Below are 22,046 nucleotides of genomic sequence, written 5' to 3'. Positions count from 1 at the left end.
AGAACTTGGCGCCTTCTATAATAATAATGCCCTTTGCAACAGCGCGTGACTCGATGCATGATACTTATCGTCTATGGCGTTTGGTCGCGACAGCGACCTGGCACTGAAAAAAAATACCAAGAAGATTTTACCAGAAGTTCAGTGAAACCAGTTTTTCTTCGCGCTCGGATGGAACTTTTTCGCATGAAGGCAGAATATTTCTTAGACATACGGAGAGTTCAATTGTTTACAGACGGCGGTGGAACGGCACCATTACACTAGGGGCGCGTCGTTGGCTGAGCTTACACTTCAAGTAATAGGCGTCGCATCTCGTAGGTTTCGCAGTGTTGAAGCGATCCTAGCACACCTGTGGTCGCACCCAAGTAGAACAACCGTCGACGCAGCAAGTGGCCAGCGAACTCTTGCGGTAGCGGGATTCCACCCAAACCAACGAGGCATTCGCTGTAGAACGCAGGCTTGCCCGTTTTGTTCAGCACTTGGCGTTCCTGACGCGGCGTCATGAGCTTCGGAAACGTGTTGAACATGTTGTTCGAGCGCGCCTTGGTCACCATATCCACGCCCTCTGGGAACGGATCCAGCAACGCCTTGCCATTGACGTACAGCATCTGAGCATCGTCGCTGCTGTCTGGCAGATACTGCAAAATGCTGCCGCATAGCGAGTCCGGGTGTTTCTCAGCGTCCTTGTTGGGCCACGAAGACACCACACTCACGCCCCAAGGCGAGAACGAATACGGTACATGCGCCATCTCAAACGATAGCCAGAATGTTTCCTTAAAACAACAAAAAAGTTAGTTGCTTTCGTAAAAAATCCCAAGTAGTGGAAATAGTTTACCTTGTCACCGAAAGAGTACCGGAACCGGAAGCGCTCTTCCGTGATAAACCACAGCATAATATCCATGACCGTTTGTCCCGCGCGTTCCTTGTCAATCAGCACCAGCGACGAGTCCGTTTCGTGGCACGTTTCCCCCAAATACGCGAACGAATCCTGCACTTGCTCCGACGGGTTTTCGCCTCCCGTCACATTGAAGCGCTCGTAGTCAAACGTGGTGAACAGCTTGGGCAAATACTTTTGGTTGTCGTCGTCACCGTTGACAAACTCGTTACACTTTTCGTGCACTCTGTCGTAGAAGAAGGTCGTGCCGGTCGCGGTGTATCCCTCCAGGCCACGCAGAGTCGCAGGGTCCTTGATGATGATGTCGTCCACGTCCATTAGGATCACGTGACGCACGTCGGTATGGTACACAGCCAGCGGTTTGATCCACCAGCTCCTGAAGTTGCTCGACATGTTCGCGCTGATCACTTGGCGACTAACCAGGTCCGAGCACACGTCCACGAGCTCCAGTCGGTTGTCAATGGTGAACAGAACGTCCCTCGAGCTCTCCGACAGCTCGTCCGGACCACAGTGGTAGATCTGGATGAGCTCTTCATTGCCCAGACACCGCAACTCTCGGATGAGTGACACGCCCATGGCCAGCACTCCGTCGTGCATGCACATGACCACTGCTCGGTCACGGGTGACGTTGAGGTCGAACCGTTCTCCCCGCCGGTAGAACGACGTGTCCGGGTGGGGCGCCCACGACACGACGGCGTCCGCGTGCTGCTTGAAGACGAAGCGGTGGATGGCGCCGTTGCTGCTGGTGTCCACGTAGCCGGTCATGACGGCCGCCATGATCATGCCCAACACGGCGAGCAGCGACAGCAACAGCAGGAACGGCTTGTGGTACGGCGACGCGGGCGACGCAAGCGCGCGCGCGCCCGTCAGCGGCTGCGTCTCGATGCTCTCGAGGTCGGCATCGATTTCGGTGGGGCGCGGCGTCGGCGGAACGCTCGCCATCGGACGGAGACTCGAGCACTGAGGAAGTCCACCGCGTGTTTGGTTTGGTCTGCCTAACACGATTCTCAGCCACAACCATACGCTGGGCCAAAGCCGGGGTTCAAGTACGTCAGCAGGCTGTTGTTCAAGACAGATTGCTGCTGGGGCTCTCGGCTGGCATGTGAAGGTGGTGGCAGCTCATGATTGTGGATGGACTTTAGACTGACTTACGTTATTATCCTGTATGGACGCTTAACTTGTCACTAACTTAGACTTCTAACAGCCTGCGCATCTGGAAGGTATCGCAGAGCTGCAGCGAGCCGAACACTCCGGTCTTGATGCCCAGGTAGTGGAGGCGGCGGCGCAGCAGCATGCCGGCGAAGGTGTCGGGCAGCGGTGTTGCGCCCAATCCGATGAGGCACTCGGTGTACATTTTACCGTGGCCGGTCTTGTTGAGCTCCGTCCGCGGTTGGCGCGGCGTCATGTGGGTCGGGAACGTGTTGAACATGTTGTTCCACTGCGCCTTGGGCACGTAGTCGATGCCCTGCGGGTACGGGTCCAGCAGTGCCTTGCCGTTCACGTACAGCATCTCGGCGTCTCCTGATGCGACGGGCATGTACTGCAGGATACTGCCACAGAGAGAGTCCGGGTGTTTGGCCATGTCCTTGTTAGGCGTCGAAGAGACCACGCTCACGCCCCACGGCGAGAAGGAGTACGGCACGTGAGCCAATTCGTAAGAAAGCCAGAAGGTTTCCTACAGAACGACGAAATATGAGTCTTCCATGCATAAATACACAGAGTGAATGAATAGCGGTCGTACCTTGTCTCCCCAGGAATACCTGAAGCGGAAGCGCTCCTTGGTGATGAACCAGAGCATGATGTCCATCACGGTTTGTCCCGCGCGCTTCTTGTCGATCAGCACAAGTGACGAATCCATCTCGTGGCACGTCTTCCCTCGGTACCCAAACGATTCCAGTACGTGCTCGGACGGCGCAAAGCCCTCCGTGATGTTGAACCTCTCGTAGTCGAAGGTCTCGAACAGCTTCGGCAAGTACTTCCGGTGGTTGTCGTCGGCGTTTACGAACTCCTTGCAATTGGCGAACACGCGGTCGTAGAAGAACGTCGTCCCCGTGTTCTTGTATCCGTCCAGCTCGCGCAGTGCAGCGGGGTCCTTGACGATAATATCGTCGACGTCCGTCAGCATCACATGGCGCACGTCCGTGTGATACACCGCGAGCGGCTTAATCCACCAGTTCTTGAACTTATCCACCGTGGCCTTGTTAATAACTCCGCGCTCCGTCAAGTCCGAGCAGACATCCACGAGCTCCAGTCGGTTGTCCGTAGCGAACAGAATCTCCTTCGACTCGGCGGACAGCTCGTCCTGCCCGCAGTGATACACCTGCACCAGCTCTTCGTTGCCCATGCACCGTAGCTCGCGAATAAGCGACAGCCCCATTGCCAGCACGTCGTTGTGCATGCAGATGACGACGGCGCGATCGCGCAGGACGCTGCGGTCGAACCGTTCGCCGCGCTGGTAGTACGGCGACTGTGGGTGCGGGGTCACGATGTCTCCGTCCTCCGGTGCGCCCCAAGCGGTGGCGTTGCCGCCCGTATTGAGGTTCTTCAGCATACTGTGTGCAGACGTCGTGAAGCTGCTGCTGGCGTCGCTGTAGCTGCCGTCCGCGTTGTCGTCGCTGAGATATCCCGTCGCCAGCGCGACTGCAGCCATGCCGAACACAGCGAGCAGCGGCAGCAGCACCAGCAGCTTGCGTTGCCTGAGAGGAGGCGACGCCACCGCTTTGCTGCCATTGAGCGGCAGGGATGTCTCCACGTCGGCGTCGAGCAGTACGTCGTCTTCGATCGGATCCGCCAGCCTGGACATGCCGTGGGTGGGATATCTATGTCTGTCTGCTGGAAGTGGAAAGGTGAAGTGAGACGCTCTTGACTGACGCTGACTTTTTCGAGCATCATCGGAACTTTTCACTTGTGCCCAGTATGGATTGTGGGAATTGATACAGGTGCCCGCGATTAATCGAACGAAATTTGATATTGATAGCAATGGGGATGCGGAAGTTTATATCCTTGGTTTTGTGATGATGCCAAAGGAGCGATAGGCCGGGAGCAACCGGTAACTTTACCGGTAACTGCAGTCTTTTGCTCGATTGCAACTCGGCAACTCGGGATAGCCATTGCAATTGGCCCGATGCCGTTTGATACACTACAGGCGTCGGCAGCTTGACGTTATTATATTGCGGACCGTGTCCACGGTTGGTGGCTGACTGCAATGCCTCGATGTTTTTCCGGCTCGCATTCCGGTTCTGCATCTTGCAGCATGGGATGAGTTGTGATTTGTGGCTCGCAGCGCATGGCAGCCCGCACGAAATAATGGTCTCGGATCTGTTGCTGTAGAGACGACAGGATTGAAGCTGGCAGTCAACGGATTATAGGATCCGCTGCGGAGATTCGTGTTAAGCTGGAGCTTACAAAAAATGGTTTCTGGAGCAGCCTACAGTATTGTAGCCTTCCTTCTCCAGCACTGAATAGTATTGTATGTATTGTAAATAGATGTGCTGAGTGGCGATTGATGTCATTTAGACTCATGGTTTGTCATCACTTTGTCGTTTGTAAGGGTACATGTACTGTGTAGTATGCCTGTTAAATTTTGTATAACTTCAGCACTTCCTGATGCAAAACGAATTTTAATTGCGCAGTACGATTGCTGCTTGCGGGCCTTGAGGACAGTCGTCCGACTGGCAAGGACCCCATACTGTATTTACATCGTTATTAATTGCATGAAAACCATGCAAGGACTCTAAATCATACCCTCGAACGGGAAACACTGGTCGAGCGCGGAGAGCACGCCCATGCGAATGCCAAAGTAGAACATGCGCCGACGCAGCAGCTGAGGGGCGAACTTCTCCGGTAGCGGCTCGGCACCAAATCCAACGAGGCACTCCATGGCGTAGCCACCTTTCCAGCCGGAGCGCGTGCGTCCGTTGGGCTTGCGTCGCTGGCGCGGAGTAATGTGCGTCGGGTTCGTGTTGAAGAGAACGTTGTGCGTAGCCGTGCCCAGCTTGTCCATCGCGACGGGGAACGGGTTCAGCATGGCCTTGCCGTTCACGTAGAGGAAGTCCGAGGGTTGCCCCTCCACGGGCATGTACTGCACGATGCTACCACAGAGGGTGTCGCTGTGCTTCTCCAAGTCTCCATTGGTGGACGACGAGATGTCTCCGACACCCCACGGCGAGAAGAAGTACTCTTGCTTAGCGAGTTCGAACGCCAGCCAGAAGCTCTCCTTGTCGCCATAGGAGAACGGGTCTCGTTCCAAGCGCTGCATCCTGAATCGCTCCTCGGTGATCAGCCAGAACAGGATCGGCATGGCCTGACCCGAGCGTGACTTGTCAATGGCGACGAGTGACGAGTCCTGCTCGTGCGACGTTACGCCCCGATACGCGTACGACCTCTTGAGGCGGGTGGACGGATTCGAACCGGGCTCGAGCCCGTACTTGGCGTAGTCGAACTCTTTGAGCACGCGCTTGAGGTACGAGGTGCCGTTCACGTCTTGGTTGAAGAACTCGCGGCTGAACAGCACGCGGTCGTAGAAGAACGTCGTGCCCGTCTTGTTGTATCCCTCCGTGGTGCGAAGTACAGCGGGGTCGTGCATGAACACATCGTCGATATCCAGCAACATAACCTCTGTAATATCGGTGTGGTACATGGCTAGCGGCTTGACCCACCAGTTGCGGAAGTTCTCGGCCACCTCTTGCGTCAACACGTTGCGCTTTACGAGGTCGGTACAAACGTCGACTATTTCGAGGCGGTCGTCGGCGCCGAGCAGCAGCGCGCGGTTCTGCTCCGACATTTCCTCCGGGAAGCAGTGGTAGATCTGGACCAGCTCCTTGTTGCCGAGGCAGCGCAGCTCCCGCACGAGCGAGAGGCCCATGACCACTGCATCGTTGTGCATGCACATGATGATGCCCTTGTCCCGCGTGACGGTAGAGTCGAACTTGGCGCCCCGCTGGCTGGACGACGGACTGTGCGTCGCCATCTCCACGGCGAGTTGGTTGTCGTTAGCAACTTGTTGATTGAGTTCTTTTGCAGCGCGGATCTGCTGTGCTGAGGGGGGCATGAAGGCGTACATGACGGTGACCAGCAGCACGAAGGTCACCACGTAGGACCATGTGCGACTGGAACTGCGTCCTCGAGGGGCGTGCGGCCGAGAGAGACGGCCCAATTCCATTTCGTCGACATGGGAGTTGCTGGTGTTGCTGCCGCCGCGACTCACTAATGTACTGGAATCGTGCATGTCCAACGCCGGGAGTTGTGTGCACTTGAGCCGGGAAGAGCAGGAATGACGCGGATGCTTGTCTTATCCCCGAAACGGGTGGGCAGGTTTGTAGGTTTTGTATGGATTTTATTATGGGCGGCTGACAATCTACAATGATGTGAACGCTGTGCAAAAGGCATCATCAACGCATGTGGCTACATAAATGTAGGAAACGACTTTTGAGTTTTCTGGAAAGTAAAGATAAATATCCAGACACGAAATGTTCTGAAAAGTTACAGTTGATAGATACTTTTTCAAAAATGGCATCCATTCTTCAGGAAAACAAGCCTATTCAAGTTGCATCTCGATTGCAGCGGGCTACTAAGTAAGTAAGGAAAGCTACTCCATTCCGTCCACGGGGAAGCAATGGTTTAACGCAGAAAGCACACCCATCCGGATGCCAAAGTAGAAAAATCGACGTCGCAGCAGTTGAGGTAGGAATTTCTCCGGAAGCGGGTCGGCTCCGAAACCAACAAGGCATTCCATGGGGAACCCTCCTTTGTAATCCGTACGTGTAGCGCCATTCGGTCTGCGCTTCTGACGGGGCGTGAGGTGCGTCGGGCTCATGTTGAACAGCACGTTGTAAGAGACCTTGCCGAGCATCTCAACTGGGCCAGGGATCGGATCCAGCAGCGCCTTGCCGTTCACGTACAAGAACTCGGGCGTATCGTCCTCTACCGGCATGTACTGAACGATACTGCCGCATAGAGAGTCGCTGTGCTTGACCATGTCCTGGTTCGTGGAAGACGAAATGTCCCCCACTCCCCACGGCGAGAAGAAATACTCTTGCTTGGCCAGCTCAAACGCCAACCAGAAACTCTCCTTGTCGCCATAGGAGAATTCTCGAATGAAGCGCTGCTCGGTAATGAGGAAGAACAGCACGTTGATAGCTTGGCCAGCCCGAGATTTGTCGATGGCAACGAGGGACGAGTCCTGTTCGTGAGACGTCTGGCGTTTCCATGCGAACGACGTCTCCGGGTTGAGATGCGCCGATGGAGAAGCTCCAGGCGGCAGGCCGAACTTGGCGTAGTCGAAGTCGTTAAGAAGTTGCTGGAGATACTGCGTCCCGTTGTTGACGTTTTGGTTGAAGAACTCGCTGCTGGAAAGCACCCGGTCGTAGAAGAAGTTCGTTCCCGTGCGTTGATAGCCCTCAGTCATGCGGAGCACCGCCGGGTCGCGCATGAAGATATCGTCGATGTCCAGCAGCAGCACCTCCTTGATGTCCGTGTGGTACATGGCCAGTGGTTTGACCCACCAGCTCCGGAACTGTTTCGCCTTGTCCTCGCTCAAGAGGCCGCGCTTTACGAGATCTTGACACACGTCCACGATCTCCAGGTTGTCGTCGGCTTGGAGCAGCATCGTGACCGACTGGTCCGACATTTCCTCGGGGAAGCAGTGGTAGACCTGGATGAGCTCCTGGTTGCCGAGACAGCGCAGCTCCTTCACAAGCGAAAGCCCCATGGGGACTGCTCCGTTGTGCATGCACATGATGATACCCTTGTCTCTCGACAGCGCAGTGGTGGTCTCCACCGGTTTGAACGCCGTGTTTTTGTTCCAGTTTAGCCTGTTGGTCGTGGCGGCCCTGGGTCGTTCGACTCGAATGGAGGAGGAGGATCTGCCAGCAAAGTACATGACGCCCACGAGCAGCAGCAGAGGCACGGCATAGCACCACATCGGACGCCTCACCTTGCTGCGCCGAGTTGGAGTTAACGGGCGCCGAGCCTCGTCGCGGCCATGGCGGCGAAGCCCATCGGACCCACCACGACTCACCAAAGTGCTGCTCCCGTCCATGGGGATTTTCGCGAAGTGACTCTTTGGACAGAAAGATCGCAATGGTTCACGGTTTTTTTTATTTAATACTGCTTTCCACAACAATTTGCACGGCTGAATTGTGCGAGCCGAAACTGAACTATAGTTATAGTTACTAACAGTTCTTTCTTAATAACTCACGGCGTAGACTACGTAGAAGTTCATGCAGACTTCTTACAGACGAGTGAGAGAAGAATTGCACTTCTTGGGCTCGCTGGTTGCTGCAGCAGTGGTCGGTGCTGACGTGGAAGTAATCGTGTCGGCGGCAGACGCAGAGGATGTCATAGAGCTGGACGTTGAACTCGTGGACGCGTCGGTGCTAGTGTAGATGGAGGAGCCACTAGACTGGCTGGTAGTAGTAGTCGAGCCAGTCGAATAGTCGGCGACGGCGCTAGACTGGCTAGCGTCAACCGAAGTCGCCATGCTGCTGCTCGATACAGAGCTGGCCGCTGAGCTCGAAGACAAACGAGTACGTCGATTGCTGAACCGTTGAATCACTGGAGGCAGTCGACGCCGACGAAGCGGTCGAACCACTTGACGCAATCGATGCTTGAGTGACCGTCTCATCCGACCCACTGGGCGGAGCAGCGGTGGCCAGGGATCCCGAAAAATAAATATTCAATTCAATATATGTATGTTTTTGGTGGCAATAATTTATTTTCCGAACATCCGAAAGAAACACCAATATTTATTTTTGCTTGGTGTCCAAACACTTGCTTAAAGTATGTAGATATGTAATACAACTCCCCAATATCAAGTAAAATATTTTATTTTTTGATGTCGACACATTTCAAAAATTACGTATTTCAGCTCTACAGCAAAAATCAGTATATATTGTATTTTCGGGATCCCTGGCGGTGGCCGTGGCCGACCCACTTGATGAGGTAGACGCCTCAGTAGAAGCCACAGTGGGGGCCGCAGTTGAAGCGGACATCTGAGCCGCCGTCGACGAACCGCTCGACGAAGCCGAATTCGAGCTGGTGGCAGTCGAACTCGAACTGGTAGCACCAGACGAAGTCGAGTCGTCGATTGCATCAAGGTCGCCCACACCGAAGTTCAAGCTCGACAGCGTCAGCGTGGCCGCCGCCGCCGCGTCGTACGCCTTACCCACGGTGGCCGCAGCCTTCACGGCAGACTCGTCGTTCTGTCCCGTCAGCTCGGAGTCACTGTTCACCACCGTGTTGACAATGCAGTCGCGGCCCAGAGCCGACTCGCAGTACGACTGCGTGCCGCTCGCCGGCACCATGATGGCGCTGGACGTGTCGTCCAGCAGCACGGGCTCCGTGCAGGTGTCCATGTAGTTGCCCTCCGCCAGCGTGTAGGACTCGTCGATGGGGTTGAAGTTGTGGCCCGAGTTGTTGTAGAAGTAGTTGTTGGCTGCGTGCAGGATAGTGTTGCCACCCACCTTGGGCGAGCGTCCCGACGTCTGGTGGACGTAGTTGTTCACGAGACTCACCTGCGTCTCGGTGCCGTAGAAGAGCATGGTCCAGTAGTGGCGGTTGTCGCACGACGCCGAGTACTCGGTGTATCCGTCAAAGTCGCAGTTGCTGATGGTCATGCTCTTGACGCTAGCCGTGTTGATGGCGATCATCTGGCGGCCGATGCTCGAGAACTTGACGTGGTCGAGCCACACGTTCTCCTGCGCGGTCTCGCCGCCGTCCGCGCCTTGGATGTAGATGGCGTCGCCGCCCCAGACCAGATGCGGGTTGAGATTGGTGTTGTGGATGTTCTGCACGATGACGTTGCTGCCGAGGATCCAGAGGCCCTTGCCGATGATGACACCGGACGTGCCGACGCCGCGGATGGTCTTGTTGCCCTGCACCTGCAGCGGGTTGGGTCCGGCGTTGTCGTAGGTCACCTCGACGGAGATGCCGTCGGTGCAGCTGCCCGTGACGGACATGCCACCGCTCTGCAGGATCACATCCTGGCCCTTGCAGCCGTTGTTCTTGGCGATGCACTCCTGGTTGGACAGCGGGCGACACCCGGTTTCCGTCGTGGTGCCCTCCGAGCCTCGGTAGTCGAACTCCTGCTGCAGGATGATCACGCGCGCCTCGTCGTCCAAGAGGTACGAGGTGAGCTCGTCGATGGTGGTCGGGTAGACGGGGTCGACGTCGCCGCCACCGGTGGCACCCGATGCGAGTCCTGGAGCCGTACCGGTGTTAATGGCGGCGGCCGATCGGACGGCGAGCACGAAGGCGCAGATGAATCCGTAGCAGAAGATCTTCATGGTACGCTTGCAATGCTGGACTTGTGTGTTGTGCCGGACTTGGTCAATTGCAAAGTGGTTGATGTGAATGGCGGTGTTTGTTGCGATGAAGGGATTGATGTTGGTTCGGGTGGACGGTAGACCGTTCGATCTCTATGAGCTCCAGAGGGATGCAACGACCTCTGCAATAGTCGGTCCAAACACCAATTTCCAGTCGATCAATGCAGGACATTCACACAATTGGAAGGCGCTTAAAAACCAGGAGGGATGTTGGATGAATTTGCCCGGATAGCTGGTGAGACGTTGCCACTGCTGTTGCCTTACGATCGTCGACAATATCTCATGGTGATCCGCTAACAAATTGATAGTTCACCTGTAGGAGTGACAGCTCGTACTGTCAATGCGAATCAACTGTTGGGAGCCTTGACTCACTTGTACATTACACACTGGTACGCCAAAGGGTGCCGTGCCCTGCCGATCAACGATCAACTGGGCGCCTCCTCTCAGAGAAGCTCTCTATTACAGCAGAGGGATCGCTTCCTCCTCTACCTCGTGCTTTGCAATCGAGAATAATAACGCACTGAGCGATAAGCTTCATCGCGACTGCAGCAAGATACATGTACAGTCATGTGCGTCAATAAGGGACCTCTGATATGAATAGGAGTGTAAAGGCTATTAAGGCGAACAAGTGAAAAAAGAAAGAACAATGTATTGATTTAGTTAAGAATAAATGACACTGCTTTTACTAATGAGCGTGGAGTGCAACCAGCACTTCTGAATCGTAGAAGCTGACACATTATCCCACGCAGACTCGCACCACTTCATGGCAGTTAGTAAGTCGACTGTATGTCTAGGGATGCCCAACTTCTTGGCTAGCACCGTAGCATAGAAGACGATCATTGCACCGCTGAGGCAAATGCCCTCCGCCTCTGCAAGCATGATGAACTCGACGATGTTTTGATCGATATGTAGCTGGAACGGAGACGGCTTGTTCTTGCGCTGAGCACTTTCGTGAGGCAGGCGCAACAGCGCGATACGCCCCGAGATGATGCGGCCGATGATGGCTTTCCCAGGGGGCCTTTGCAGACCGAACTCGACTTTGGCCCAAAGGGCCAGGTCTTCATACTTGACAGCGGGGGAGCTCTCAGCCTTCTTGATCAGACGCAGCTTCTGCTGCTGGGTGAGGCGAGTTCTAGTCTTGGAGGAGGAGCTCGTGAGGTGGGTGGATGGGTGTTGTGGCAGATTCCGTTGTGCTTGGAGATCGCGCTGAGCGGGTTGGAGGGAAGGAGTTATGTTCGCGCCCGAATTCAAATGGTATTGTGGAAACCGATTAGATTGTCCGAGCGGATTAGCTGATAAAGCAGCGTTCATGAGAGATTTGACTGGTACTAAATCGGGGATCCTTATGATTGTATATGTCATTAGTAAGGGTATAAATCAGTGTAGCGTTAGTAAAATAGGGATTGCCTCATTACCCGCCAGCAATACGCAGAACGACCACTTACCACCACGAGCTGACTGTTTCGCGCTCCTACTAACGAGCAATAGCATCGCGTGCATTAAATACTTCTCTGTGAGCAGTAGACGTGTACTGCTATCTATTTATCAAGCTGTAAAGCCATATATTTGCGCTGTCATTTCTCGTCAGCATTAGCGTTTGTCGGTTTTACCTTAAATCCGCCGACTAATACCGAGTGGGTGTCGGACATTCGGGCTGATTAGCATGCAAATCAGTCGTCCAGAGCTTTGTAAGCACTGAGCAGCTAAATCAGCTTGCCACATGGCGTTGGAGGCACAACAGACTGCTCTGTCAAATCAGAGTGCAAAGCTTAGGCTGTCGATCTAATTAGGAGGTCGGATTTAGCAAATCCGACCCGATTAACCCTTCTAGCCCCAGACCTTATTCTGTATCATACAGAATAAGCATTAGACTTGATTAAAGTATACATCAAAACCTGTCAAAGATTTGCTGTTGGAAGCCCTTTTGCATCTTGCGGTCAAGCGCTGGGTACTTGTGCACAGAACAGCTACGAAAGTGAACAAAACATGCTCAATGTATCCACCATATGCCGAAATGGCGAGCTTCTATTGGTCGTGGCGAGCGTAGAGCACGCTCAAAACCTGCAACATGGTAATACCTTGCAAGGCTGCTAAGGCAGCATACTTCGGCTCCAGCCATCCATCTTCGGCACGTCGCGATAAACGCGGAGGAAGAAATCGCCCTGTTCCTAACTGACGTAGTGAGGAGGAAATGAGCGACTTCTTCCTTGTGCTTGACATTAGCGCATCATTAGATTTCTTTAGCCCACCAAACAAGCTTGTTACGATAGTCTCCCTAACAACACCAGGGAGCTTGCATGCTCAATAGCCCGTAATGACACGCACTACACATGGTTCCTCTTGTATGAAACAGGACAATATATGATATTCATGCCAACGTCTACTTCTTCCTTTACATGCGCACGCTCTTCAATGTTCGCGCCAGCCGTGGGTCATCTTCGCCATTTTGGCAGCATCCGCTTTGCCCTGTAGCCTCCGGCACTGCCGCTCCATTCCTGCCGCTTTCATCGGTAGCCTCCGTCGTAGCCTCTGTCCCTTCTTCTGTAATCTCCGGTGTAACCTCATCACGCGGAGAGCTTCTTCTGTAACATCGGTCGTAGCATCTACGGCTTTTTCTGTAGTCTCCGGTGTAGCCACACCATGAGGAGCGCTTCTTCTGTAGCCTCTTGAGTAGCCACTGTATCAGCTACAATATAGCGGTAGACCCGGCTGTAGACGGCTTCGTAGGAACCGATGAGGTTGTGCGCTGGCTCCGCAATCGATCTGCCAATCGGGCCACACGCGAGAGCTCATAGCGTCGTCTGGGTCGGGTCATCAGGTCTGGTAATCAACATCGCAACGTAGAATCAATATACCACTAGTACAATGTTACAGAGCAAAGTACACGCTCTCACTTACCTGTAGATCACAATGGCGCTCATCATGATCGTCATCGGCCATGGTCCTTGGCCACTTGGGCGCGCTCGACGGGCCCCAACAAAGCTTGCATGCGACGTCTTGAACAGCGCAGTTTCGGAATGAAGGAAAGTACGAGTGGCTGACACGCGGCGGTTCTAGGCTTCCACCCGAATTTTCAAACCTGTTGGTGGTTTATACTCGTCCGTCTATTACCGCGGAATAAACCCCGTTTATCTTCCCATCGCTAATCTAACAGGAAGATGTGCACAATACCGGTTATACAAACATCCATATGCGAAGTTCGAAAGAGAAGACAAGTTTGCTGGATATTATGTCCTGTGACAATGCTTATTCTGTAGGATACAGAATACGGGTTAGAGGGGTTAAGCTTAATCATCTGCTTAACCAACCGATTTATATTCCAATTAGACAATCTAATCGGTTCCCACAATAGCTTCAATCACTGATTGGCTAGATCTGACCTCACTAGCCAATCACGTAGTCGCGCTCGTTGCGAAACCAGCCAATAGCGCCAGGATCCTGTCGAAAGTTACCTTAAATCAATGTTAGCTGTGTTCTTGACTGACAGCTGTATATAATGTATGTAAGGATATTAGTTGCCACACGTCCCTTATTGACGCACATTACTGTAGTATTTTTGCAAAACCACCGCCGGCGATGGAGACCGTGGAGCTTCACTGGAATATAGAGAGGCACTGCAAGAGCATTGGGGTTACGAGTGACGGCACTTCCGTATAACAGCTCACATTAACTTTTAGTCCACATGCCCAACGTACCAGTTTATCGCCGAGCCTTGTTGCGACTTTTGGTGATCGTTAATGATTGACATCCAAACGACAGCTTGCACCTGGTTGCGTTTATCGTGCGTGGAGTCGAGTGACGACGTTTTCTTTGCTGCTGCAGCCCAGGGAAATCTCGGCCCTTTAATTAACGATTTTGGGATCACTCGAGTGTTGGACACCGGCGGCCGTAGATTGCCATGCCCTTTTCAGGACATGTTCGAAGTTTGAAAAACTTTGCTTGTCCGGCGATGAACTTACCGTGACGTCACGCGCGTACTTAGTGTGGACCACAGAACCAGAGAACCCGAGCGAGATGTCAGGCTCCTACTTTGTGTGGACCACGGTCCGGCAGTTGCCGTTTTGCCGTAGCTCGCCATGTTTGAGTACCGGTCCGACCAGTGTTAGATGTGCCGCAGGTGTGCGTAGTTGTTCAGCTTACAAGGCAAAGCATGATACCGTGGTTGCGTGGCGCGCCATTGCGCAAGAGTGCCGAACAGGCAGGTACAGGTCCATCAAAGACAACCTTACGGTGAGCCAATAACAAGTAAGACCGGTGGCTGAAAAAAATAGAAAGTCCAAAACAGCGTTATTAGAACGACACTGATCCTTTTGCGAGAAGCACCGGGCGCATCCGTGTTGTGTTTTGTACGTGTGTGTGTAGATTTCTGGTATTTTCACGCCGAATTAGGGAATTAAAACCAAGTCTAGACCTCACAGACAACAGAACTTCCTGCTGCTAGGCAACAATGGTACAGTGGCTGGAATAGGTAGCGGCGTCTCCGAAGTTGTTACTGTAATAAAAAAACTACCATCCATGCAAGAAAGCGTCAGTGCTGATCAAAGTACCGGGTCATCTACAGCGCATTCCACTATGACTTCGAATACAGATCGCGCAGCTCAAAAGCGCGAACAAAATCGCCTACGCAGCGCGAGGCATCGAGCGATAAAACGGATCACCATGACTGATGATGAGCGAGCAGAGCAACGGGAAAATAATCGCCTACGAAATATTGAATATCGCAAAAGAAAACGTGAACGCACGACGGACGAAGAACGGAGGACGCTGAGGGAGGCGGCGCGCACCCGGTCGCATCGACATCGGGAAAAAATCAACAGGGCGTGCCTTCAGATGGGAATACAGGCGCTTGTATCCTCCCGCCGGTCACGGAACAGGAACAAGATGCAGCATTGGCTCGACTTCGAAAGACTCTTGGCCCAGATGGCCTTGATGAATGCATTTGCATCGTTTGTGATCGAACTGTTCTAATTCGGATCATCACTCTGTGACAGACACAGTCAAGGAATTTCTTGTGAAGAGCTCAAATCGTTTTTCAAGTGATGATACGATATTTGCAAAACTTTTTCCTCCTTTGTTTCCTTTTGGGTGGGGGAAGATCGACCGGTACATGTTTCGCTTCGAGATTGTGTGAAACACTACATTATGCTTAGTAGTCGTCGTTTTGCACAGGATGAAACTTTCGTTTTGATTGCGTTTGACCGTATTGCTATGAAAAATATGTATACACAAACATCTTTCCGGTGCAATCGATTTCCACAGCTTTTTGAGGGCTACGATGATATCGATACGGAATCTCTCGCAAAAGTTTTACTACAAAATGAAAAGCTCCGACAGGGTTGCAGCTCCCGCCGTACCGATAATGATTCACTCATTGGTCGATTTATGAAAACGGTTGATATTGCTTCCTGCGCTGTCTGGGGAAGCAATGCAGAGCGAATGCAGTGTCGAAGGAAGGCATTTGGCTATTAGACGAGATTCGGCCAGCCCGCTTTATTCGTAACTTTGACCCCTAACACTGATAACTCGATCACAATGGCCCAATACGCAGGGGTTACTACAGTTGCAAGCATGTTTGATGTGCTGGAGGCGAAATTGCCAACAAAATCGGAACTACGACAGGCAAGCCTAGGTAACGACTGTGTGTCGACACGCTTGTTTATTCGCATTATAGAAGCGTTCATAAAGCATGCTCTTGGAATTGACCCTAAAACAAAGCAGGCAATGCCATTCCGCGGACTGTTTGGAAAGGTTCAGGCATATTTTGGAATGGTTGAGACGCAAGGGCGCGGAACGCTACACATCCATTTTCTTATTTGGCTTTCCAACTGTCCCACCAATTCTGTCCAAGTGGATAAGCTGATGCGCAGCCCAGAAGGAGACAGGTTCAGGGAATCGGTCAGAGCTTACGCCGAAAGTATCGTCTCGAACACAATTCCCCTTAATATTGAGACTGGAAGCTGTCACAACTGTGGAGCAAGTTACTCGAATCTTGTTGGGTTAGACCTTGACGCTCGAGCGAGGCTTGATCCGTGTGCGGGACTGTTCAGTGCTAAAGCTGGCAAGCGCGTGTTAGAACCTTTGCTAGTGCAATGTGGCGAATGTAACACCAAATTTAGTTCCCAGCATGTCTTACGGCAAGTGCTCCTAGAAAACCGGCAAGTGATACCGGCATGGGAGTCCCCTCTCAGTCAAACGGGTACTCTGGAGCAAGCACAAGTGGAGTTGAGGTGTCGAAATGATCTCAGCGAGGCTATTCATACTGTTGATGAACGAGAATGATTGCATCATTTCCTATGTCCCGACAGTATATTGGAGTCTTCTAGCATGACGATAAAGGAGATGACACATTTCTTACGTTCTATTAATTCGGATAGAATGCCTTACTGTAAAGCTGATCAGGACGTATTTCAAAACGATAGTATAACACGTCGGATTGAAATGACACCGCCATCTCCCCTCGACAGCCGGGTGTCACCAACCTCGCAGGACTACATGGTATCGGTGCTGGTGGTATTGCTCAATCAGCATTGGTGGGGTCATACTGGTAGTTGTTTCAAGACATCCAGGGCTACATCAAGTGATTCTGAGTGTCGATATTTGTATCCTCGAGAGCGAGTCGAAGAAACATCATTTGCCGCATCCGGTGTGCAGCTTTCGAGAAAAGTTGCGCAGGAATATATTAACGGTTTCAACTATGCACTCATGGCAACATTCAAATGCAACCATGATATCCAGATATTACTCGGAGGAACAGAGGCTGTCGATCGCATTTACTATGCATGCAAATACGTAACAAAACAGCAACGACGGCTGGATTCAATCATCCCAATCGCGATAGCGGCTTTGAAAAGACGCCAAGAAAGAGAGTTAACAAGTGTGAATGAGCAAGGCAAAGACGGAATCGCACGCAGCCGAAAGCGAGTTACATCAATGGTGTACAACACTACCAATAGACAAGAGGTGGCAGGTCCTCTAGCAGCCTTGTACTTATACAGGGAGTCGTGCTGTTACGCCAGTGCTAATTGCTCGAACGTACCGCTAGCTGATATGATCCGGCAACTCTGTTCTGAGGGAGACTACCAGTGCCAAATTGTAGTAGAACCAAATGGATGTGGAAGAGCAAATACCAGTGCAGCGGCCGTGAGTGCTCTAGATGACTACATTTTCCGGTCGGGGGTACTCGAAGACGTTTGCGTTTATGAGTTCGCTCAGAAGTACTATCGCAAACGGTCGGATACGCCTCACCTGTCTCGCTATCCGTTTAAAAATGGACATCCACTCCTTCGTACGCACACAGTAGCTGTTCGAAAAATGGAGTCAGTCCCCGTCATTCTCGGCTATCAAATTCTCAGTATCACAACCGGAGTATCCGCCGCTGATATACTGAAACGTGCTATTGGATCTTTGGTATTATTTAAGCCATTTCGAACAGTGCGAGATCTCACTGGATATGAATCCCCAAACGCTGACAATTGGGGATTTGTATATAGTACCTGGGAGCCGTCACGTAATGCGTTTGTGACCGAAATTATGGGAAACATCGATGATTTTACCTTGGGCCGTAGAATAGCGACAACGACACCACTTTGGGTATCCCAACGATGCCGAGGAAACCGGCTCATCAACATCAAGCGATGATTCTGAAGACGGATGGCAAGTAATGGACGATACTGACAGTTACGACGACATTGAAACCAGCTCAAACCCTGACGTACTGTCTGATACCCAGTACTTAGAAGAGAGTGCAAGGGAGAGCAGCGCTATTCTCGATTCTAGTGACTTGAACCCTTTGCTTTGCCCAACCTGCTCAGTTGGCACTGCCGCTACCGACCGAATAATTACTACATTTTCTGAATGCGGAATGTTAGAACCAATAGCCGCCCATACTGCAACTGTGGCTGCACATCAAGAGTACCACGCTGATTTCCCTGCATTGGCATCTATGAAAAAGTGGGTGCGTGATACTAGTACCGATAACTGTATCACAGAGGTTGTCCAAATCTCTGAAAGTATATCCCGCGACACAGAGGTAGTTGACTTGCTAGAATCAGCGCTGGACCCGTCAACAATGATATGGGACCCGGAACAGCGCTCCCCAGAGACACAGTTGAATTTTGCGACGATTTCTGAGGTATCCCGCTCATTTACGCTGAATAAATTGCAACATGCTGCATTTCGAAAAATGGGATCTGCTCTTTTATATCGTTGGAAGAGCCGTGAGGAGACCGAAGATGCCAATAGGTGCATTGAGGACAAGCTTCGTAAAGGACAGCTTATGTTTTATCTTGGTGGAGAAGGGGGTACTGGAAAGTCACGAGTAATAGGCGCTATCGAGAAACTGTGTATAAGTTGGAAACGTAAAGAGAGTCTGCTTAAAACCGCCTTGACAGGCAAAGACGCAACCCTTATATCTGGACCGAAGCGATGTCGGACGGTCGAATGGAGATAGAGAGCGAAACGGTTGTTGAATCACTGATCGCGAGGCGAGGCGAGGGTTCACCAACAGTGCCATGGCGGTCTCGCAAAGTCAAGTTGTTGAATAAGAAGCCGTGGCTTTCTCGAACATGTCGGTTCAGTCCCTGCTGGCTCGTCACCACATGCTGACAACCCCAGACATAGCAGTGAGAGTTGAACTCGTCGCGACGAGGGCATCGTCGTACAGCGGAACCAACTGCGCGCGCTGCCATGGATTACCCGCTGGTAGCACACTCATGAACGCGTGTACACATGGTTGCACGCCGCTTGAGAGTGGATAAGTCGCCTCGAAGGAACAGCATGTCACCCATTTGCAATTTGATCTCTGTTTTCTTGGACTGGAAAGCGACTTGGTGGTTCCACCCAAACCCGACAAAACGTGTGTCGTCCGTTGTTGCGATGATGAGGCAGCCCGGGACTGAAGAGACATCCATCGGATGGTCGGCTGAAGCAAAGTTGCGACGGATCGGTTGATTCGGAGTCCCGCCGCGCGTCTTCACGAAGTACCAGGTTACCACAGCGTTCGGAAAGAACGTCCGATAGTAGCGCTGTAGCATCGTGGACAGGACCGTCGCCAAGACGGGTGGTATTTCTGCGTACAGCCGGCCCACCGCTGGACTGACTGTGATTGCCCGTGTTGGAAGTCGTTCCGCATCTGCCCATGGTAGTGGCGTTCGGCGAGCGATCACTCGAAGCGCATTGACCGCTTCAATGCTCACGGCTCTGTGAAGGACGAGAAACCCTTGGCTCTCCAGCTTGTGAAGCGGGAGCATCACCGGCGCGATGGGAATCTGTGGAATGTGTGGTGCGATTGATGATCAGTCGGAAAGTGTTAGAATGGACTCAATAGAGTACGAACGTAAGCGTAATATTATCTAGGTACTACATTATAGATTTATTACATGACACGTCTATGTGAAACCGAGTACACAAGCTGGTATGCCCTACATAAACGCTATCATACCAACGGAATTGTCGGTTACCTACACCCATAAAAGAATGTGGATGTATACTCAAACAGATACATAGCTAGATTGATGGACATATAATCTAGAATAGCCCAACGTTCATTGCAGCCATTTCCTTCGTGTATGTTACCGCTTGGATCCATATCCATATTCGCCAGTAGCCTTTGAGCGTCACGGCACAATATTTTAGAAATGACACACCGTTCCAAGGATTGCTACCATAGTTGTACCGAAATTGTGACTGTCGACCGCCTCAACGCATTTGTTAGCGGATAAGTGTACGGTCTGTCGTTACATGCTTATAGAAAATGTACGAGTACTAACACCGCCGCCAGTGCCGTCATAACAATACGACCATCAGTTTGTTTTTGTGGGGGGAGGATTGTATCATTATCGGTTCGGCAAGATGGCAGGAATGTCCAAAAGAGAACGAGAGAGGGCAACAAGCTTTGAAGCACAGTCAGCGTCAAAAAAGCAGTGCACCAATGGCATGGAAGATATGCGTCACCTTAGCACGTTCCTATATTGTTTAACTTTACTAACTTTTCGTGTGATGGGCTTGAAGAGAACAACAAGGCGCCAAAACGTACACAAACAGCTTGCGAAAAAATACGCCAGCTAATGAAGGACGGTGATCGCACCAACAATAAACCCGTTCTGGCGAGCGTGGAAGGTATACTACTCCCTAATGTAGGTATGAATTTCCTTCACCGCTTACCCGTTGTTGTTGTAATGATAGCTGTCAAAGACGCCATGCGTGAGAACCCCATGGCCAAGACGCTCAACGCTACCATTCGTTTACGTTTGGTATGGATTTCCCGTCACCTGTACAACGCAACACACCTTTTGCGGCTTCATTTGGTAGACGCTGATGCCCCCGAGACGGTTGCCGAGCTCCATAAGGTAAGCGAGGTCTTGGTCAAAGTAAGAAAAGGTGTTAACTTTGATTTGTGTGGTGCAGACCTTCAAAGCGAATTTCGATGAAAAGCCGCAATATGTGAACTCGGTCTTGCTCACGGCAACAGTGTTCAACGCTGAGCGTATTTCGGACGACGCCCTACCGAATATGGCACTGTCATCCAAATCAAGCATTGCACGCGTCCGGAACTCTACCTGGACCAGGAGGCCCAGTTGGTGACAAGGCTGGCCAATATCGTAGTCGAGAATTGAGTGTTAAAGGTGTTGCCATGACTACAATGAGTGAACGCTACATTTTTCAGTGCATGTACCCCTCCACCAATATATACTTAACAAGTGATGTCCATGCTGCATTCAGTAGTTTCCTGTCACGATTACTTGGTTTGAATTTGCGAAGGCACACATGATTATGCGTCAGATCGCACGTTAAATTTGTAGGTGGATTTAGCGTTCGTACTGACACAATCCATGTAATGCCTGTTGAATGTTATGGAAAAAAGTATTGACTGGACTAAAGGCTACAAATCGAGCGTATAAAAACGAAAATTATCGTTCCTTACAGCGACATGAGCCTATACCGCGCTCGGCTTGATCAGTGCCGCAACGAGCGCCATTAGTTCTTGTTCTCGCTTCCGCGCTGCCTCACGATTCGCTTGCTCACGTTGCAGCCGCTCTGCCTCTCGTTTTTCAGCTTCCGGCTGGGCCTCCACAGCCAGCTGAAGTATCTGATGATACAGATGGGTAAATGCAGGCATGTTCCCACTGCCATCCGTCGCTGGGTAACTTGTAGAAGCATGACCACCTGAGGTACCTGAGTTGGGCTGACCACCCGACGGTATCTGAGAAGCATTAACAGATTCAGGTCCCGTACCTTCGTACCCCCTTGTCGTAAGAACACGACCAGCTTCGCCTTCGCGTCGGTTGGTTCCCTCCGACACCGCGATGCACCGTTCTTGAATACGGGTCTTGAGCGTCCTAGCCACAGCCCGGAGTGTCGTGTTAGATGTTGTATTGGAAGGCGATGCCAGACTGGTAAACTTGCGGCGAAGACTGATGCCAGAGCGCTCGCCCCAATTCGCCTCTACGCATATTGTAGTGCTCTGACACAGAAGTCCATTCTGGCGCGTTGGTTGGGAGTCGATCTTGTAGAATAGCCAAGAGCAAGTCCAGTTCTTGCTTGGTGTAGTTGCGGTGTCCGCAGAGCCTTGCCATCTATTGAACAACACAACAGCAAAGTTTCTGTCAGGTCAGAATCGAGGGTCGCTCATCCATCAGCAACACGATGCCCACCTCTCTCCTAGCGCCCCAAATGAGAAATGACAGAAAGCTATCAAAGACCAGAACAGCCACAAAGAAGATGACCCAGCCTTTTTTTAGAACTTATAAATAGTTAGATTATGTATCATTCACACGCTTTAAGAAGAGTTAACCCCGTCTTAATCGGAACTTGATTTTTTTTTAAGATAAACC

General features: G+C 51.8%; 11 protein-coding genes across 11 annotated transcripts; 4 read left to right on the top strand and 7 right to left on the bottom strand.

The window, feature by feature from the left end:
- Positions 1-196: 196 nt before the first annotated feature.
- On the bottom strand, positions 197-1,675 carry PHYSODRAFT_553443 (hypothetical protein; the record flags this gene model as incomplete). The annotated part of the gene is made up of 3 exons (XM_009519416.1): positions 197-770; positions 833-919; positions 992-1,675. The coding sequence occupies 3 exons, from the start codon at positions 1,673-1,675 to the stop codon at positions 282-284; spliced, it is 1,260 nt and encodes a 419-aa protein (XP_009517711.1). The 3' UTR covers positions 197-281.
- A 406-nt stretch (positions 1,676-2,081) lies between these two features.
- On the bottom strand, positions 2,082-3,695 carry PHYSODRAFT_474998 (hypothetical protein; the record flags this gene model as incomplete). Its single annotated transcript, XM_009519415.1, has 4 exons — positions 2,082-2,567; positions 2,634-3,068; positions 3,129-3,389; positions 3,552-3,695. The coding sequence occupies 4 exons, from the start codon at positions 3,693-3,695 to the stop codon at positions 2,082-2,084; spliced, it is 1,326 nt and encodes a 441-aa protein (XP_009517710.1).
- A 930-nt stretch (positions 3,696-4,625) lies between these two features.
- On the bottom strand, positions 4,626-6,150 carry PHYSODRAFT_553439 (hypothetical protein; the record flags this gene model as incomplete). The annotated part of the gene is made up of 1 exon (XM_009519414.1): positions 4,626-6,150. The coding sequence occupies exon 1, from the start codon at positions 6,117-6,119 to the stop codon at positions 4,626-4,628; it is 1,494 nt and encodes a 497-aa protein (XP_009517709.1). The 5' UTR covers positions 6,120-6,150.
- Positions 6,151-6,479: 329 nt separating this feature from the next.
- Positions 6,480-7,814, bottom strand: PHYSODRAFT_264037 (hypothetical protein; the record flags this gene model as incomplete). The annotated part of the gene is made up of 1 exon (XM_009519413.1): positions 6,480-7,814. The coding sequence occupies one exon, from the start codon at positions 7,812-7,814 to the stop codon at positions 6,480-6,482; it is 1,335 nt and encodes a 444-aa protein (XP_009517708.1).
- A 925-nt stretch (positions 7,815-8,739) lies between these two features.
- On the bottom strand, positions 8,740-10,176 carry PHYSODRAFT_264003 (hypothetical protein; the record flags this gene model as incomplete). Its single annotated transcript, XM_009519412.1, has 2 exons — positions 8,740-8,761; positions 8,822-10,176. The coding sequence occupies 2 exons, from the start codon at positions 10,174-10,176 to the stop codon at positions 8,740-8,742; spliced, it is 1,377 nt and encodes a 458-aa protein (XP_009517707.1).
- A 726-nt stretch (positions 10,177-10,902) lies between these two features.
- On the bottom strand, positions 10,903-11,358 carry PHYSODRAFT_448511 (hypothetical protein; the record flags this gene model as incomplete). The annotated part of the gene is made up of 2 exons (XM_009519411.1): positions 10,903-11,062; positions 11,102-11,358. Coding segments are annotated over 2 exons (417 nt in total), but the record flags the coding sequence as incomplete, so codon positions are not given.
- Positions 11,359-14,787: 3,429 nt separating this feature from the next.
- Positions 14,788-15,183, top strand: PHYSODRAFT_295233 (hypothetical protein; the record flags this gene model as incomplete). Its single annotated transcript, XM_009519410.1, has 1 exon — positions 14,788-15,183. One exon carries the CDS (start codon positions 14,788-14,790, stop codon positions 15,181-15,183), a length of 396 nt encoding a protein of 131 aa, XP_009517705.1.
- Positions 15,184-15,747: 564 nt separating this feature from the next.
- Positions 15,748-16,494, top strand: PHYSODRAFT_295232 (hypothetical protein; the record flags this gene model as incomplete). Its single annotated transcript, XM_009519409.1, has 1 exon — positions 15,748-16,494. The coding sequence occupies one exon, from the start codon at positions 15,748-15,750 to the stop codon at positions 16,492-16,494; it is 747 nt and encodes a 248-aa protein (XP_009517704.1).
- Positions 16,495-16,653: 159 nt separating this feature from the next.
- On the top strand, positions 16,654-18,248 carry PHYSODRAFT_295231 (hypothetical protein; the record flags this gene model as incomplete). Its single annotated transcript, XM_009519408.1, has 3 exons — positions 16,654-17,622; positions 17,786-18,169; positions 18,204-18,248. The coding sequence occupies 3 exons, from the start codon at positions 16,654-16,656 to the stop codon at positions 18,246-18,248; spliced, it is 1,398 nt and encodes a 465-aa protein (XP_009517703.1).
- A 657-nt stretch (positions 18,249-18,905) lies between these two features.
- Positions 18,906-19,463, bottom strand: PHYSODRAFT_295230 (hypothetical protein; the record flags this gene model as incomplete). The annotated part of the gene is made up of 1 exon (XM_009519407.1): positions 18,906-19,463. The coding sequence occupies one exon, from the start codon at positions 19,461-19,463 to the stop codon at positions 18,906-18,908; it is 558 nt and encodes a 185-aa protein (XP_009517702.1).
- A 601-nt stretch (positions 19,464-20,064) lies between these two features.
- Positions 20,065-20,796, top strand: PHYSODRAFT_295229 (hypothetical protein; the record flags this gene model as incomplete). The annotated part of the gene is made up of 4 exons (XM_009519406.1): positions 20,065-20,244; positions 20,277-20,331; positions 20,353-20,561; positions 20,620-20,796. 4 exons carry the CDS (start codon positions 20,065-20,067, stop codon positions 20,794-20,796), a joined length of 621 nt encoding a protein of 206 aa, XP_009517701.1.
- Between the last annotated feature and the right edge of the window lie 1,250 nt (positions 20,797-22,046).

This window comes from Phytophthora sojae (genome assembly GCF_000149755.1).
Source record: "Phytophthora sojae unplaced genomic scaffold PHYSOscaffold_1, whole genome shotgun sequence".
Taxonomy (NCBI): Eukaryota; Oomycota; class Peronosporomycetes; order Peronosporales; family Peronosporaceae; genus Phytophthora; species Phytophthora sojae.
This window is presented reverse-complemented; position numbering and strand designations above follow the sequence as displayed.